This window comes from Diadema antillarum, unplaced genomic scaffold, assembly GCF_040938485.1.
Source record: "Diadema antillarum isolate AM-2024a unplaced genomic scaffold, OU_Dant_1.0 seq00001070_RagTag, whole genome shotgun sequence".
NCBI lineage: Eukaryota > Metazoa > Echinodermata > Echinoidea > Diadematoida > Diadematidae > Diadema > Diadema antillarum.
The window spans coordinates 177,903-195,603 of record NW_027271895.1 but is presented as its reverse complement, the minus strand read 5'-3'; the positions used below and the strand labels follow the sequence as shown (position 1 = coordinate 195,603).

Below are 17,701 nucleotides of genomic sequence, written 5' to 3'. Positions count from 1 at the left end.
CAAATCTTTGGAATAGCGAATGTATCGAATTGCGACCTTAAACCTATTACTAAATCATCACTTATTAAACATGAGTTTTCAAAGTAAGCACAAAAGCACCAAAAACTTGACGATCTCTCAAATGTAATAATTAAAAAAAAAAAAAGATGTATGAGATAGAATTGCAAAGTAACATTGCTTTTCATTGATGAGTACAAAAAAACACCATGTAATGATAAAAGCAAGGTTTGCATCTTTTCATCATACAATAATTGTGCACTGCATTATTTTTTGTTCTCTTATGACAGAATGTTGATGAATAAAAAAACAAACAAACAAAAAACAGCCCCTTCAGAGGAATTTGGCATAACAAGAATGCACTGGCAGTTCTTTTCTATACGTGTTGGAGGTCGATCCTTCTCCGTTTCTTGTAATTTTCACTCAACTGCTTCCACGTTCTTTTAAACTTTTACGTTTCTTCTTGCTACATGCGGACGCCCATTACGGGCTTCTTCCGTCATTTCATCCTTTTCCTTTCAATGTATACCAAATGTGACTGCGCAGCACTTTTTGTATTTATTTATTTTTTTCTTTTTGCAGCATGTTCAGGCTACATAGGGAATGAGAGAAAAATCATTGTGAAAGTGAAAAAAAGAGTGTAAAAAAGCATAGATTATATGGTAATTACAGCAAATGTCCATGATGGAGACCAAAAATGGATGTGTTCTGTTTGACATGGCAGCTACCTTACGCAAAAGATATACATGGGGAGCATCTGTCACTAAAAAGTGGCACTGTTCCTCTATCTCCTACTATGTAATCCATGGACTTCTTCTACCAACGAACATCTGTGAGCAAAATTGTATAATTATATAATTGTAGTTATCGGATATTTCTTTTCTTGGACCAAATGTCCGTGAGCGAAACTTTCAGAACCTATAACAGTGCAGATTGTCTCCAAAACCTCATCAGAAAGAAATTTAAATGCACAGAAATGACAGATTATGCAAACTTCCAGTTTCCTAAGACTTGGTGTTCAGTATTTAGCTGTATTTATATAATTTGAGGGAATACAAGTGTAAAATCCGATTGTAGATTGCTTGCTGTTCCAAAAATGAAGAAATCATGGGGGGATCGGTCATTTGCACATGCTGGACCTTACCTGTGGAATCAGTTGCCTCAAGCTATCCGTCACATTTCGAATGTTGACTCCTTTAAAGTTGCCCTCAAGACTCATTTGTTCATGACCATTTTCCAGTAGAATTGTATATTATGATGTATATTTTTTCATTATCATTATTGTGTCATTCATTTTCATGTGCATGTTTGTGTAAGGATTTTTGTATTTCATAACTTACTCTTCTACTGCGCCTTGAGCACGTTAACTATGTGGAACTGGCGCATTATAAGTACCCTGTATTATTATTATTATAAAATAGCAAATAAATTTTGAGCTGTTTGTTCATCATGATCACATACCGTCTTAGAAATTCTGAAACTGCTGCTCTAAGCTCATTGTTTCCTTTGTAAAACTTTACTTTTCGCTATTTGAGCTGAAAGCTTGAAAAAATAAAGAACTCTTTTGAGACAAAATATCCCTATCGGTCGGATTGTTTACATCACAGATGTTTGCAAAAATTGTCACAGACATTTTTTCTACAAACGGGGTTCTGTTCCAGGACGGATAACTAATCGATAGAGAGTACGTAGCCTTCCAAACTCTTTCAAACTTGTGAAAAGGTATTTTCAATGCAAAATTATTAGAAATTTGACACCTTTTGAACATATATATTCCTCAGAGAGCAAGAGGTGGGTTTTCAGAGAAAATATTCACTAATTGCTTGGTTTTCGGTGAATCGTATGGTCCAAAAATGGCAGATAAGCCCCAGTTCACTCCAAACATGGCATACAGCTCCTCAGCTAGAGAGCCAAAAATAAGATTCACCTGTGCCATCAAAGCAAGATGGTGCCCCATTCAATAATTCTTTAATCATCATGGATGTTCTTTTTTTCCTCGGAGGTTTGTCCAAAAATGTAATTTCGGTTCACATTTGACAGGGGGTGGACAGAAACTCAAAACATACATATTACCATGTGGCTACATCTTAGTTGATTACGACTGAGAACAATATCGCCAACAACGTTTAATGGGCTGCGATCTTTATCAGGAAATAGAGGACAAACCTCCATGAAGTAAACTGAGTATAATCTTGCATAAAAGTAACAGCAGAAAGTACAGCCAGCAGACCTACAAGTTTTGCAGGATATGTACATTAGGTGGAACACCAAATTTTTGTATACATTACAGTCGGGACAACAAAGTAGAACTTGCCGCAGCGATAGAGATAAAAGCATCACGGACATTCGTCTGTTTAGGACTTTGATATTTCACTTGTTCTCTGTAATTCTATACGTCTTCATAGGTTTCTTATAATTTTGTGGTACATACCCAAGATATGTCAGATCCAGAACACGGTCAGATAATAGTCAGATAATCACGTACCTTAAAAAAGTAACATCATTGGTTTGAAAAAAAAAATTATGAAAAAAACGTTTTTACCATATTTTTACAATTTATGTCCTCGTCAAATGCAAAATATCAGTCAAAAGTATACCAACCCATACATTTCCTGAAAGGAAATTTACCAGGCTTTGAGATGACAAGAACGAAACTGGTTTCTTAGATCATCTTGGTGTGCACTAAGGTGGTGTGTACTAAGGGAAAGAGTGCCATAAGGTGTGAAAATTGGCAATTGTACATCATTCAAAATTTTCATATATTTATATAACATATATATATATATATATATATATATATATATAGTCCAAATAGTAGTAATCAAACTCAGTGAAAGACATTTTAATGAATTTTTGCCCATAGGGCTTTGGCAAATCAATAGCAGATTTTATATTGAAAATGACATAAATCAAAATAAAAGATACATCGTCAATGGTAGCGCCCCATAATAATTTGCGCACATACACGGTATACAAGTAGCACAAAAAATAGGACGTCACAAAGAATACTAAGAAGGCAGGGAAAATACAAAAAGCACACAAAATAAGATGTCACAAAGAACACTAAGAAAGTAGGGAAAAACATGTCACAATGGAAGCTAGTGGAAGATCGCAGATCTTCCCCTAGCTTATACAGAGCTTATCAAAAAAAGTTACACTTTTGAAAAAATTGTCTAAATTACATTTCAAAATATTTGGAAGATTTTTTTTTTTTTCATATTTATGGATGCCCAATAGTCTCATCTATCAAGTGCAATCAACAAAACAAATTTTTGTTCACGCTTGGCTAAACACTGACGCTCTTTGTCCAGAGTGTGAAAAATGACTTGCGCCAAATTGAAAGAAGATGGAATATTCAGCCAGCAGTCCAAATAAGTGCTCCCATTCAAACAAATTGCTCTCTTGCTTAAAGCTTTGATGTTATGATAGTCTGAGATTTTTTGTCAGCTTTATCGTAATTATAATTATTTCATTTCTAAATTAATTGGTGAGAATTAGAGTGTGTAATTACTTCAAGATCTTTAAAGCACAGTTTTCACAATACACGGACACATCAATACCATATGCCAGTTGTTCATTAATGTGGTGGTGGTACCAAATTAATCAACATTCAAACCATTCATCCCATTAATCAATCAATTGATTGACCAATTAATCAATCAATCAATCAATCAATCAATCAATCAATCAACCCATCAATACATCAACCAATATATCAGTTAGTCAGTCATTGAGTCGTTCAATCAATCAGTGAATCAACCCAATAATAAATTAATCACTTTTCAGTCACTGAAATAATCAATCGGCTGATTGAATGAATAAATTAACAAATTAATCAGTTTTTCAAACATTGATCACCCTTTAAACCGGGGGGGGGGGGGGGGGGAGGTGATATTCCCTATGTCGATCTGCCACTTTAAACATGCATACAATTGTGACTGATTGATTGATTGATTAAATGAATGATTAATTGATTGAATGAATGATTGATTGCTTGCTCACTTGCTTGATTGGATTGATTGATTGATTGATTGATTGGATTGATTGATTGGATTGATTGTATTGATTGAATGAACTGAGGATGCATTAATTTTGTACTTTTCTTCTTGACTGAGTGACTGGCATGTGGGTTTGATATGTCTGCGCATGATTTGTGATAACTGTGCTTAAAAGATCTTGATGTTGTTAATCAACCTTCCATAACACAATGAAATCATTTAAAACGTGAAAGAAAATCACCAGAAAATTCCTCAACTATCATAACATCATCAAAACTGTGAGCAAAAGAGCAATTTGTTTGAATGAGAACACTTATTTGGACTGCTGGCTGAATTTTCCATCTCCTTTCAATTTGGCGCAAGTCATTTTTCACACTCTGGACAAAGAGCGTCAGTGTTCAGCCAAGCGTGAACAAACATTTGTTTTGTTGATTGCACTTGATAGATGAGACTATTGGGCATCCATAAATATGAAAAAAATCTCTGAAACATTTTCAGATGTAATCATGAAAATTTTTTCAAAAGTGTAAAGTTTTTTTTTATACGCCTTGTATACATGGCTCTCTCTCTCTCTATATATATATAGATATGCATAATTGTATGGCTAATTATAAGACCTATATATTATTTTCATTTATTTATCATAATTATCATCAATAAGTAGGGGGATGGCACCGCTCTTGGTAATAATTGATCATTGAAGGAGTATGGAAAAGATGACATACGGGGCAAAAATGGGGGGTACCAGTGAATTGCAGCTGAATGCTCATACACATCATTTCGATAAATGCCCTAAATGCCTGTCTTGACACTAATTTGACCTTGAAAGTGACGTTGAGGGATGAAAGTGACCTTGCATTGCAGAAATGATATTAGAATCACATTCTCTAACCCCTAATACTCCTTCACAGCAGAATCGTTAATAAACCCTTTCAAAGAATTCAAAATACAGTTGTATTTTGTGACTGTTACAAAAAGATCTGACCACATTACTCCCGCTCTCCAATCCTTCCACTGGCTCCCCATACATCAACGTATCACCTCTAAAGTCCTTCTAATTGTTTATAAGAGATGTAGCAATTTTGCTCCATCTTATTTTAAAGACTTGATTTCCTTCCGCTCCTCCATTTCAATCCATTCTCTCCGTTCTTCCTTCACTCTCCAATTATCACTGGCCCCCGCACCTGTACCTGTTATGGCGATAGGGCTTTTTCTGTTATTTTCCTATCTCTTTTAAATAAGCTCCCTCTGTATATTCGTAATGCTGAAAGTGTTGAGAAGTTCAAATCATTGCTGAAAATTTATCTATCTACTCATTTCTAATTTTTGTTGTCGTTATATATGTACATAACGCTGTATCTTACCTCAATATTTTTTTTTTCCAGATGGATGCCCCTAGAAACATCAGTATCAAGTGCTACATAAGTGTTATTCATTATCATTATCATTATTTCAGTTTTGTAATTGCAGTTGACCTTTAACCTGGATGGTGGCCATATTGGATTTCACCAATATTGGGCATTATTTGCAAGTATTTAACTCGTTCAGCCACAGAAAAAATAGTTCATGCTCTTATATCGTCCGACTTGACTTTGGTAATGCACTCCTATTTCAGCTACCACAATCTCAACTTTCACGGTTACAAAAATTGCAAAATTCAGCAGCTCACAATGTTACCCTTACCAGGAGAAATACTCACATTACCCTTATTTTGTCCTCATTCCACTGGTTACCCATTGAATCTCGCATTGTATTTGAATTATTACTATTTGTTTTTCATTGCATACACAGATCTGCCCCAGAGTACAATGTTAATTTGCTGACATTTCATAATCCTCCCAGATGTTTAAGGTCATCAGAATGTAGATTGCTTGTTGTTCCAAAAATGAAGAAATCATGGGGGGATTGGTCATTTGTACATGCTGCACCATACCTGTGGAATCAGTTGCCTCAAGCTATCCGTTACATTTCGAATGTTGACTCCTTTAAAGATGCCCTCAAGACTCATTTGTTTGTAACCGTTTTCCAGTAGAATTGTATCTAAAGAGTTTTTTTTTTTTTCATCATCATTACTGTGTCATTCATTTTCATGTGCATGTTTGTGTAAGGATTTTTGTATTTCATAACTCACTTCTTCTACTGCGCCTTGAGCACGTTAGTTATGTGGAATTGGCACATTATAAGTACCCTGTATTATTATTATATGGCTGCCCCACGGGTTATTAGTTTTGGCCCCCATCAAAAAAAAAGAAGAAGTATGATACAAGGGATTGGTGGGCCAAATTTGGTGCTTTCGGAAGAATCTGAACCAAACAACCCATTTTATGCCCTTAGAATGCACTAGAATGCGAATTGCAAAAATATGAAATACAACGCTGACAATGACCTAATTTACATAATAAGAGATATATAGCGTGGTTGATTTACAAATCAAATAACAGAATTCACCATCATTAAATGATAAAGCTTCATATTCATGGATGGTTGGGATCAATATAAAAGCTCTATGTGTGTGTGTGTGCAGTCGCAGCGGACGGGTGCAATTAACTCACTGTTTTCATTTTGACGTGACCTCGCTTTCCTCTTGAATGAACATGTTTCGCACGAAAACTGCTTCGAAAGTGTCGCAGCAAAACTGCTGTAACTATCAATTCATATTTTTTGATAATCCAAACGGTTATGAAAAGTAAAAACCTCAGTTTAACTTGCCATTATGTTACCTTTTTTAAATAACGACGATAAAATATTCCAAAATGGAGCATAATCTCACTCTCAAAACGGAAAATAATTGTCAGAAATCGTTGCTAAAATTTCACATTTTGACTTCGTGAACAACAAAAAACTTTCAAGTATGTTACTAAGTATGTATTTCTTTACGGAACTCTAAAATATCACATTCGAGAAGTCATGCGTCTGGATATGTCTGGAAATAATCGAAAGAGGTGCACTTTCTACCTTCGTTCCGAGCACGAAATTTCATAGTCATTCGCACACAGGAAGACAGGGTACAGTCCTACGTACCCACATCTTTGTTGCGCTCACGTCACCTGTACTTCAGTGCCGTATGGCACTGCTGGACTCTGATCGTAACTCGTACTGGGAATTCGTAGTTTTAATGTTACTTACTAGTGCAGTAAAATCTGCGTAAAGTCCGAATAATCCAATGTCATGAATTTGCAAGTGGTATCATAGCTGGTATCATATCTGGTAGATATTCACATTTTTGCTACTTTCTTTTTAGTAAGCCAGTTCTGATAACATAAGTGCTTGTTTTTGAGGTGGCGAAGTCCCCTGCAGCACACTGCTAAATTGTACTTATCGACACCCCGCGACCTCTCATAGCATGCATGTGCAGTGTACTAGGCATCCGCAGCATGCAGCCACCTCGCATCGCACAGTAACAGTACGCTGCATTGCATCGACCAATCAGCTCGCTGGATCGAAGCAGCATGGGAAAGTCCATTCATTGCGCAAGTGCAAATCAGTTTTTCTTAGAATATGATGTCATTATTCTCGTTTGCTGCTCCGAGATTTCTGACAAGATACCTTGTTTATTTTCACTTGTAACTTCAATAGTAGGTCTTCGACAAAGCAAACACCACTCTGCTAACGTCCGCCCATGTCTCATGAATATGTATATCAAGTTTCATGAATATTAAGTGGTGCGACTAGATGTGTCTGGAAATAATCGGAGGGTAGTTTTCCGAGACAGGGAAACATGAAATGTTGAATAACTTAAAAAGTTCTCAATCGCTTCTCATGATTTTTCGTATGTAGATAGAAATCATCATTTTGCATTGATACTGAAAGTTTGAGCGATTTTGGTCAATGTATAGCGGAGATATGAAAAGGTGAAATTTTGGTGAAAATGAGAACGCCCAATTCGCACTGCCTCGATGACGGTTGAAAATTCAAAACGTTTTGTGGGTTTTGGGGGAGTTAATTATAGTCGTCCGCTGCAACTGTGTGTGTAAATACCCTGAAGAAGAAAGCCAGAATAATTTGAAAGTTCTTCCAATCAACTGATGACATACTATATAACCAGAATTTTCGGCACGCATGAAACTTTCATGAATTTTGCAAGCCAAGATTCATGAAATGAAAGGTGCATGCCGAAGGTTTTTTCACACAATACATTGACTGCCAATGGCAATTCATGACAGTCTCATGCTGCAAACGTTATTGGTTTTACAGTATTGTATTCAAAATCCTTACCTCTATATCTTGGAAGGTTTCTAGAAGAACGAGGAGTCTGACTGAAATGGCCTGCATAAGATAGATGAGAGCAAGAGTGTGAATTACACGCAACATGTGCCCAAAATAACTGTTTGTTAGGCAGTGTGGAATTACCCGATGAACTAGTTTCAAAGAAGTCACATGTCGAAAAAAAGATTAAGAAAGTGACCACTGCTGGAATGTCATCGCAATGAACACCAATGCATGAACAATGCATAAGTGTAGCATAAACATGACATGATAATGTGTGTCCTGAAGATTCTGCACTTTGTGAGCAACATGTATTTGTAAGTCAACATGACCCAAAATTGACTATGTGTCATTAAACAGCACTCACTGTCATGCCATAATGTGTGCAAGTGTCAGTCGGGCTCCACCATTTGCTGACCCATTTTTTCTGACACACTCATCTGGCATTCATTTTGTACACAGGGTGTTTTTCATGAGACAGCTTCCGTCATTGGCTGTTTTGCTAATAAATATTCAATAGCTTTCTCGTTGATCTTTAATAAATTGTTTGCGGTCCTCTTTAATAGTTACTTGAAAATTAAGATCAACTTTAAAATGGCTGTGACTGGCTGGAATGCTCCCCAAGGAGTGGAGAGTGAGTACTGTTAGTGCTGGTTGGAAATAATGTATCCAGTGACCAGGGTAATAATAGTCTGTAACGCGCATTGAGATACTTAACAAGTGTGAAATGCACTATATAACTAGAAATATCGCTATGGCAACTGGTATGCCTCTGCCATGATGCCTGGTTCTCCTAATAGGTCTATAGTACCACGTTTTGACAGTGTGTGATGACAGTCTCACATTATGGTAAAATAATAAAATGACAGGTTTGTCACAAATGTGTTGAATGTTCACTTTCCTTGAACTAGGTTTGCTATATTGTAAAGGGTGAAGGTATTTGGGGATTGGAGGATTTTTACTTGACTTTTGATCCTTTTATAAGTTATGCATTGAGTAATTTTTAAGGTATGGAGAAAGAGTATAACGTCGCTGGGGCGACAAGACCTCGTATCTACAAAATGTCAAATGTTCAGGAGAGCCAAAAAACATGGCGGCCAAAGCACTGTGGCGAATGGGATAGCCTTTCCTTTGACATGCCATGGTGGCTTCATTTTTGGAGTAAGACAGTTGGGATTTGGACAGGACATCACTTAACCCATTATTTGACCATTAATCCTAAAAAGTCATTTTCACCAAAATTGAAGATACAAGATCTTGTCACCCAAGCGACGATAATCTCAGTAGTAAATAGTAAAATTTTAGCATTTTAACCTGGCCTTTGACCCTTGCCTGACCTTATGACCCTAAAATTGCCAAGAGAATCACTATCAGGTAGAACATGCATAAATATGCACTAAGTTTCATGATGATATCTTATTTAAAGTCACTTTCAAGATATGAAGGGAGAAGTGAAGTTCAGCACTTTCACATGACCTTTGACCTTTGAAGTTCTGGCAAGAAACTTCCCAGAGAATTTCTATTGGGTAATCCATGTATATATTAAGTTTCAAGAAAAATCCTGCAGGCATTGCATAAATATGATGGAAACCGTGAAATTTTGAGGAGTTGACCATGACCTTTGAACCCTGAACTTTGACCCATGACCCCCAAAATTCCCTAGATAATCATTGTCAGTCAGTACATACAATGTACATATGTACTAATTTCTATGAAGTTAACTCGAACCATTTGCGAGATATGGAGAAAAAGAAATGAAATTTTAACATTTTCATGTAACCTTTGACCTCATGACACAAAACTCTCTCTGCAGAATCTTTATTTGGTAGTACGTGTATACACTAAGTTTCAAGAAAATACCTTCAGGCAATGCATTGATATGGGGGAAATAGTGAAATTTTGATAATTTGTTCTTGAGCTTTTGACCTTAAGCATGTGCACCCAAAAGTTGACAGGCACAACTTTGCTCACTCATACATATATATGCCAAGTTTCATTAGGATACCTCAAACATCTTTTTAGTTACGCTGTCCACAAAATTGACTACAGACGACAACCCGAAAAACATAATGCCTCTGGCGACACTACGTGGCGGAGGCATAAAGACCAGCTATTTTTATTATTATTATTATTATTGAATATGTGCACCCAAAAGTTGATAGGCACAACTTTGTCCACTCTTACATACATAGGCCAAGTTTTATTTGGATACCTCAAATGGTTCTTAAGTTATGCTGTCCACAAAATCGATTACAGATGAAAGGAAGGACGGACAGACTTGAAAACTTAATGCCTCCGGCGACACTTCATGGCAGAGGCATAAAAAAAAAATCCCTCTCGCAAAGATTGCACAGGAATGCAACTTATACATGTACACTCCCAGCTTCAATAAAGAATAGATTGTACTTTATATTCATGTACACCATTGGGGTAGGTGAATCCTGAGAATGCAAAATTTAGTAGAAAGTTTGTAAAAACACACAAACAATCAAGAATAAGAGCACACCTCTCTCTCTTCTGACCATCCCTTCAGCCTGCTGTCGGTCACGAGGGAATTGAGAATCACCTTCACATCAGTAGTCACAGGAATGGAATGGTTTTGAGGCATGGTGCTTTGATGCCAAGGGTCCACGGCCACTGGGGCCATGGGACCTTGAAGGGCAGTAGCAAGGGAATCGGCAAGATAAAAGTGGTAGGGAAGAAATTCCTCCTTGATTGGTGCTGACACCTAAAAGAAAAGCAAAGACATGAGTTTGTTTAGTCAGGTAATTTTAGATGCAATAATGTCTGCAATACACATACATGCACTGTGCATTTCTCAGAGCAGCTACACTTGTACAATGTAAAGCTTAGCTATTTCAAATGAACACAAGCAAACAAAAATACAGATCATAGGCAATACAGGCAAAATTAAGGCCATAATAGAATCAGCTGTGACCACTGTAATATCAATTGGAACATTGAAAAATACTGAGAATAAATCTATCCTGTTGAATTACAAAGACATTATTATGCTGATTACAAGTTGTCTTTTCTACATATTTTGTTCATGATTTACAATTCTTGCCAATTTCATCTGCTAAAAAAAGTATTGAAGATATATATACACTTATAAAAAACTTACAAGACATATCATTACAGTACATTTGGTAAATTCAAATTTTTTTTTTAAAGGAAACTAAACAAATACAAAGACTGTTGGGGAAAACTTCTAGTGCTGTCAAAGCCACCCTTGGTCAACAGAGGTGAAGGATGTTGTCTTACTGTAGTTAATGAAGAATAAAAATACAAATGTACCAACATACCACTACACTAGTTCAACTGTGGTAAAGAAACACTAACTTGAATGTATGTGCTTACCTGAATGTACTTCAAAGATGTCTTACAACATTTTTAGTTTGTTTGAAAATACATGTACAGTGGTAACTGCTTAATTGGGAGGGGTTGGGAGACAAGATTTTCTCCCGGTAAGGTTGTGCTCCTGTCTAAGTGGCAGCTGGTATTGGCCAGTGCAAACCATACAACATGAAGCCCAGTATGTGGGCATTACACTATTCATGCACAGTTATTAAACCCACCAATAACCACATCAACAAGTACACATGCACTATGACACAAAGCGGCAATAAAAAAAGACATCAATCTCATAATTTTGGCAAATGCATCATCGGAGCAAACTTTCGTTCATTTGACCCATAAAATAACTCAGTTCACAGTTCACAGTACAAATCAAGTCACAATGCCTACAACCCTGAAGCAGCATAATGAGCCTTAACCCGTTGAGGACGAGTCCCGAGTATTCTCGGGCAGGTGTCTATGTAAAATGCGTGTTGTAGCAAAATCAAGCCGTCCTCAACGGGTTAAGCTTTCATTTTCTCTCTTTACTGAGAATTGTTTTCGTCCACTCTCTGACCATATCCGCTCGTGATCACTCTGCAAGCACAATTTTATGACTGCTCTGGTCCACTGTAGCGCGAGCATTTATGTATCATCTATTTGAAATTCCTGACGAACAACCTAACTTCAACTCCGGACACTCCTACGGTCATCATAGCAATGCGAGATGGACATCCTCTTTCCAACTTATCTCCTTCTTCCTTTGCTCCACATCTCGAAGAAGTTTCGCATGCCTTTTACAACTATTCATTCACACACACTCCTTCACCCACACACACTCTTTCACCAGCTTTCGACATGAAAGCATGGAAACTTCAAGTTGTAAACTTGCCCAACTCTCTCTCTCTCTCTTAATCTATCTATCCCTCGGTGTCTCTTTGTGCCATTGTGCCATTTCACCTCATGTACCGGAATCACATTTTGTGTCGCATTTTGTTCTTGTATATTTGCTAAACGGGAGAAGTGCAATAATCAAAATTTCAATCGGAGGACCATTTCCTGCAACATCATCAACTCCAGATGCAGCCCTAAAGTGCAGAGTATTTTATCATGTATAGAAACAACGAATGGAGAGTAGAAGGATAAATGATCTCCGATTTATTAACATCCTACTGCAAAACCCCTTCAACCCTATCAATGCAGTAAGAGAGGCAGCACTGCTAACTCAGCGTACATGACTCCGTCACATGCTACATTGTATGCCACACAGAGACACATACACACACACTACACACATACTATGCACAAAGAGGGAGAGTATGGGCTGCATGTGGAGAAGGAGACTCGCAGTGATGTGTGCACTGAAGGGGTAGTAAGTGCGTGTATAGATGCTGACGGCGCTCAATAGAATGCCTGCGCTACATCCTACATGCATAATGGGGAATGTTTAGACTGTGAAATTGGCATAATCTATCTGGAATTTCATTGCAACTGATTGACAATCTGGAATTTGTTAGAAAATAACCATTCTGGTAAGGAAATGAAATCCCTATGATTGAATGTACTTATACGGATTTACTCACTAGTTTTAGACATTAACAATGGACAAAAGGAAGACTTTGTCCCGATCAAGTGGTTTATGGTTCCGATTAAGTACTGGAAATAAAATGTGAGAAATTTGTTCCACCAAGTTTTGCTGCACTTCTGTGGGGTTCCCACTAAAGCGGTTCCTGACTAACGGGCAAGCACTGTAGAAGATGAATGGTACAATTCCATCAGCAATTGATGGATCTGAATGTTGTAATATACTAGAGATAAAATAAGTTAAAATACAGCAATTGCTTATATTCTAAACATTATTCATGTACACCAATTATAATGAAAATTGAGAAGTTTTCACAGACAAAATTAATATCAGAATTCATAGAAGTGTTAACATTTTAAGAATGTGGCCATATGATCCATAAAACTTACCCTGACTGAATTACATAATGCGTCAATGACAAGCTTGCGATAGGGAAATTCTGCTTCTCCTACTGTGAGGTGTGCAAGGGCCAATGATGCTTCTTTCTTTACCTGCAAATGAAATCAAGGGAGTGAGCAGGTACATGTACCAGTCAAGCATATGGGTCAGACATAGCTTCAAGAAGTTATCATGTGTAACATTCAAGTCATATTAACCACTGTATTTCTTTCTCACTTAAGTACTGTAAGATAACAAATTTTTGTGTGCATGAAACTTTCACTCGTTTCACGAGAAGCCAATATTTGCGAAAGTAAAATGCATGAATTTTTTTTTTTTGTTCGCACAAGGATTGAATGACAGTGGCAAATTAGTGAAAGTTTCATGCTGCAAAAATGGATGTCTGCTCCAATTCACAAAAGTTTCAAGCCGTGAATGTTAAATTCACCTTCCACGCATTCTTGCCTGTTTATACCTAAGAAGAACATGACAAACTTGGGGGGGGGGGGGGGGGGGAGGGGTCTTTGGGGGCCTCCAGGAGGGTATGGTGTCCATCTGTACATTGTACATCACATTGGTGATGATACCTGCCAAGATCGTAGAAAACTTGACCATGCAGTTTTTAAGTACTCGCACCTATGTATAAATTCAGAGTTTGGCTGGTTAAGGAGAGATTTTGAGATTTTGAGATTTTCCAATTTTGGGGCGTTAGGGTCCCATGGGGGTCCCAGGGAGGGAAGGTTATGACAATGCCAGTCAAATTTTGTGACATACCGTACCATATTGTTGATTTTTTTTTTCAAGAAAAAAGATGAAAATCTGAAAATTTATGCCCAATTTTGTTCCCCTCCCCCTCCCCCAACCAAATCCCAAGATCTGCCAGGAGCAAACTTGGCAATCTAGATACTCATAGCACTAACTTAAACTGTAGCTCCAAAAAGATTGGTGGAGATCTCCTGCTTTGGGGGCCTATTGTTCATGAGCTTTCCCCAGGGGCATGGTGTCCTTTTGAACAAATTGAGATCCTATCTCCCTAGGAATGCTACATACTTGGTGTACATGTACCTGCCAAGTTTGGTGAATATCTGTCATATGGTGTTCAGGAAGATAAAAAAGGTATAAAGTTTATGTATGCCACATGATGAATAATGATAGTACATGTAGCTCACTTCTTTGGCTCAGGTGAGCTACAAATTGGGCCCTAATTTGGTCCCCATAAGGGACCCCATGGAGGCAACTTCACATCAGCCATGAACAAACTACAGTTACCAATCTACTTACTTCCCCCCACCACCCGCTGGGTGAAGGGGGTGGGATGGTGCCAATTTGAACAAATTGAGATTCTGTCATCCTAGGAACGCTACCTCCAATGTTTGGTGAAAAACTGTCATGGGGTTTTCAAAAAAGCTGAAAATGTAACAATTTGACTCATGCTACACGACAGACAATGAATGATAGTAACATGGCAACGTTCATTCACAGATACAAAAGTATATTTGAACATTCCAAACCCACTGAACATTTTAAGCAATCCTCTTAAAGCAATCCAGCATTGTTTAAAGTACCGCTAACGAAATTGATTATATGAGAAAATGATATATGAAAGTTTGCAAGCTTTCCAAGTATGGAAAAGATGAAAGTGCAACATTAATAGTACATTAAATGAGAACTTACAGTTTGAAGTTTGATCTTTATTTAATGAATATTAACCCATTGAGGACAGGCTGATTTTGCTAGAACACGCATTTCCCATAGACACTTGCCTGAGTATACTCGGGACTTGTCCTCAATGGGTTAAGGAGGAAGTTACTATATGAGATCCTGAACACGTGTGTGCTGTCAATATTCAGAGCTACAACTGTGGCTACTCTCTGGAGATCAAGATACTTAAGAGAACTTACACTTCTATTTGAAGTTTGGGTGGGCGAGGAGGGCTTGTAATAACTTCCTCCTAAATATCAATGAAATAAAGATCAAACTTCAAATGGTAAATTCTTGTTTAATCTACTATTTTATTTCATACAATGTATTTCTCCGATCATCATTACATGAGATTTTGAAGCCAATTAAGAGCCACATTTGGCACAATCCATGGGATGTAAATACTGTATTACATGTAGATTGAATTACTCCTTCTATTAACAATGACTCATCATACTTTATGACCATTACTCTGTCTGCATACATGTGGGCAATGATCTCATGCATAAACCATCCATTTGGTAGATGTCATGATGTTCCAAAGGACATTGTTCTTTTCATACAAGCATGCATGCATGCATGTAGATTAGTATTCTAGACATCTGGTTATTTTTAGTTCTGCAGTTCTAGATAGCTGGTCTCTTCATTTTCAATTCTATTCAAGTTTTAAGAGGCAGTTCCTGATAAAGTGAGTTATCTTGTAAGACTGCTGGAGTAATATTTCTCATGCTTTGAAGACATTTCCTGTAAATTCTCCTCAACGTTTTCTCTCATGACCATCCAGTTATGAGGCTAGGATCTGGTACACTGGAAGACCTGCCATGGCAGCAGCTGAAGTTGCTGCTGCCCACAATGAGTGGGTCTTGTAAACATCAGTATCCACACCTGCTCTTTGTAAGAAGGTCTTGATCCAGAGCAGCAAAGTTTGTGTAGTTACTCTGCTGTGTGGTCTGGTGTAGCTTACAAAGAATGAGTTCTTGATCCCATGAACTGTTTTCATGCACTGGACATATTGCTTTACATATCTTACAATGCACAATCTTCTATCAAGTGGGTATGCTTCTAGTTTAAACTCATGAAAATTGGAATTCCCTGCTTTGCTTTGCTTCAAGAGTTCATCCGATTGGAAACACATATTTAGGCTCCAACTCAGGGTCATCTTGTCCATCTTCAATACATGAAAAGTATGTACACCATGTACTCCTTGTGCCAATACTAAAAGCCATTAGCATATACACACTTTGACTGCTCAGCGACGTTGCAGGAGCCCATTTTCATAGAAACATGAGGACTGAGTTATGATGTAATATTCCAGGTTTCTGTATATCTGCACATGTAAGTACTAAAGACCAGTGGGCCGAGTTGTGGTTGCATTTGAATTCGGCAAAGACTTTACCATTCTTTCCATCAAAAAATCTAATTTGTCCAGTCTGCCCTGCAATTCCATGAATTCCTCCTTTTCTTTCGGTTTGTTGATCTTCTTTTAACCCATATCCGCCGATCTACAGGATATCCCAAATAGTTTGTGCAAACGCTGTGAATGCCTACCTACGGGATAATCTGTAGCAGTAATGGCTCTGACGATGACGTCATTTATATAGCTTATTATAGCCTGTGAACTCTGACATGATATCCCACAGTCCTTTGCATATCTTCCTGTTACTGATATTTTCATTTGGATTTGTATTCACTTTGGAGGTTTACAGCAGGCTGCTGACAGAATAGGTCTACATCTATGTGGGATTGAACACTGCTGTAAGCGTACATATAGGCCTACTTTACTGTAGTTCCATCCATAGCGTCTATAGCCCATATTCTACTGCAGACCAAGATTTAAACCCATTTTAGACTCACCTTTGGTTTAGCTGGACCTGAAGTTTAATTTTGTATTCTGCTAGCGAGGTTTAGTTAAACCCAAGTCTATTTCGGGTTTATATTAAACCCGAATTACACTTGGGTCAAGCCACCATGGTGTGCTCAGTGGAAGAAAAAAAAACTCTCTCTCTGAGTACATTTCGTTCCACAAATCCACCCAAATTTATTATTGGCAGTGTATCAGCCACATGAATGTGATTTTCTTGGAATGTGAACAGTTTTACCGATATTTACATCGAACTAAGAGCATGCTGTATTTCAGCCTGTGACGACTCGGAAAGCACTGTATTAGTAGGCCTATACTCTAGGTCCTTGCAGCTTGTGTGTATGTGTGCGGCCCACATCACAGAATAAATAGCGCAGCTAGCGCTATTCCTAGCTCATAGCCAGCCAGTCATCGCGCCGCACCGGCGGCACGGTTGCTGTGCGCTGGATGGGCTGTCGATTACATCGTGAATTCGGAATGGATTGACGATTGACCAAACCAGGACGTTGAGGTAGGAAAGTAAATAAAAGCTCTCCTTCGAAGGCGTTCACTTAAGCACCCGAAAGATTGTGAGTTAATAAAATATGGAAACCACTTTAAGATTTAGAAATATAGCAACCCTGTTTTGAAATTAGAAGC

At 37.7% G+C, this 17,701-nt stretch overlaps 1 protein-coding gene across 1 annotated transcript in view; it reads right to left on the bottom strand.

Annotated features, from left to right (window-relative positions):
* Positions 1-17,701, bottom strand: part of LOC139743338 (uncharacterized) — a gene marked incomplete at its 5' end in the record, with an annotated part of 200,183 nt that overhangs the window by 11,191 nt on the left and 171,291 nt on the right. The window contains 3 exons of the mRNA XM_071653828.1: positions 8,211-8,261; positions 10,708-10,929; positions 13,512-13,613. Coding sequence (XP_071509929.1) covers positions 8,211-8,261; positions 10,708-10,929; positions 13,512-13,613 — 375 coding nt within the window. The remainder of the gene's footprint in view (positions 1-8,210; positions 8,262-10,707; positions 10,930-13,511; positions 13,614-17,701) is intronic.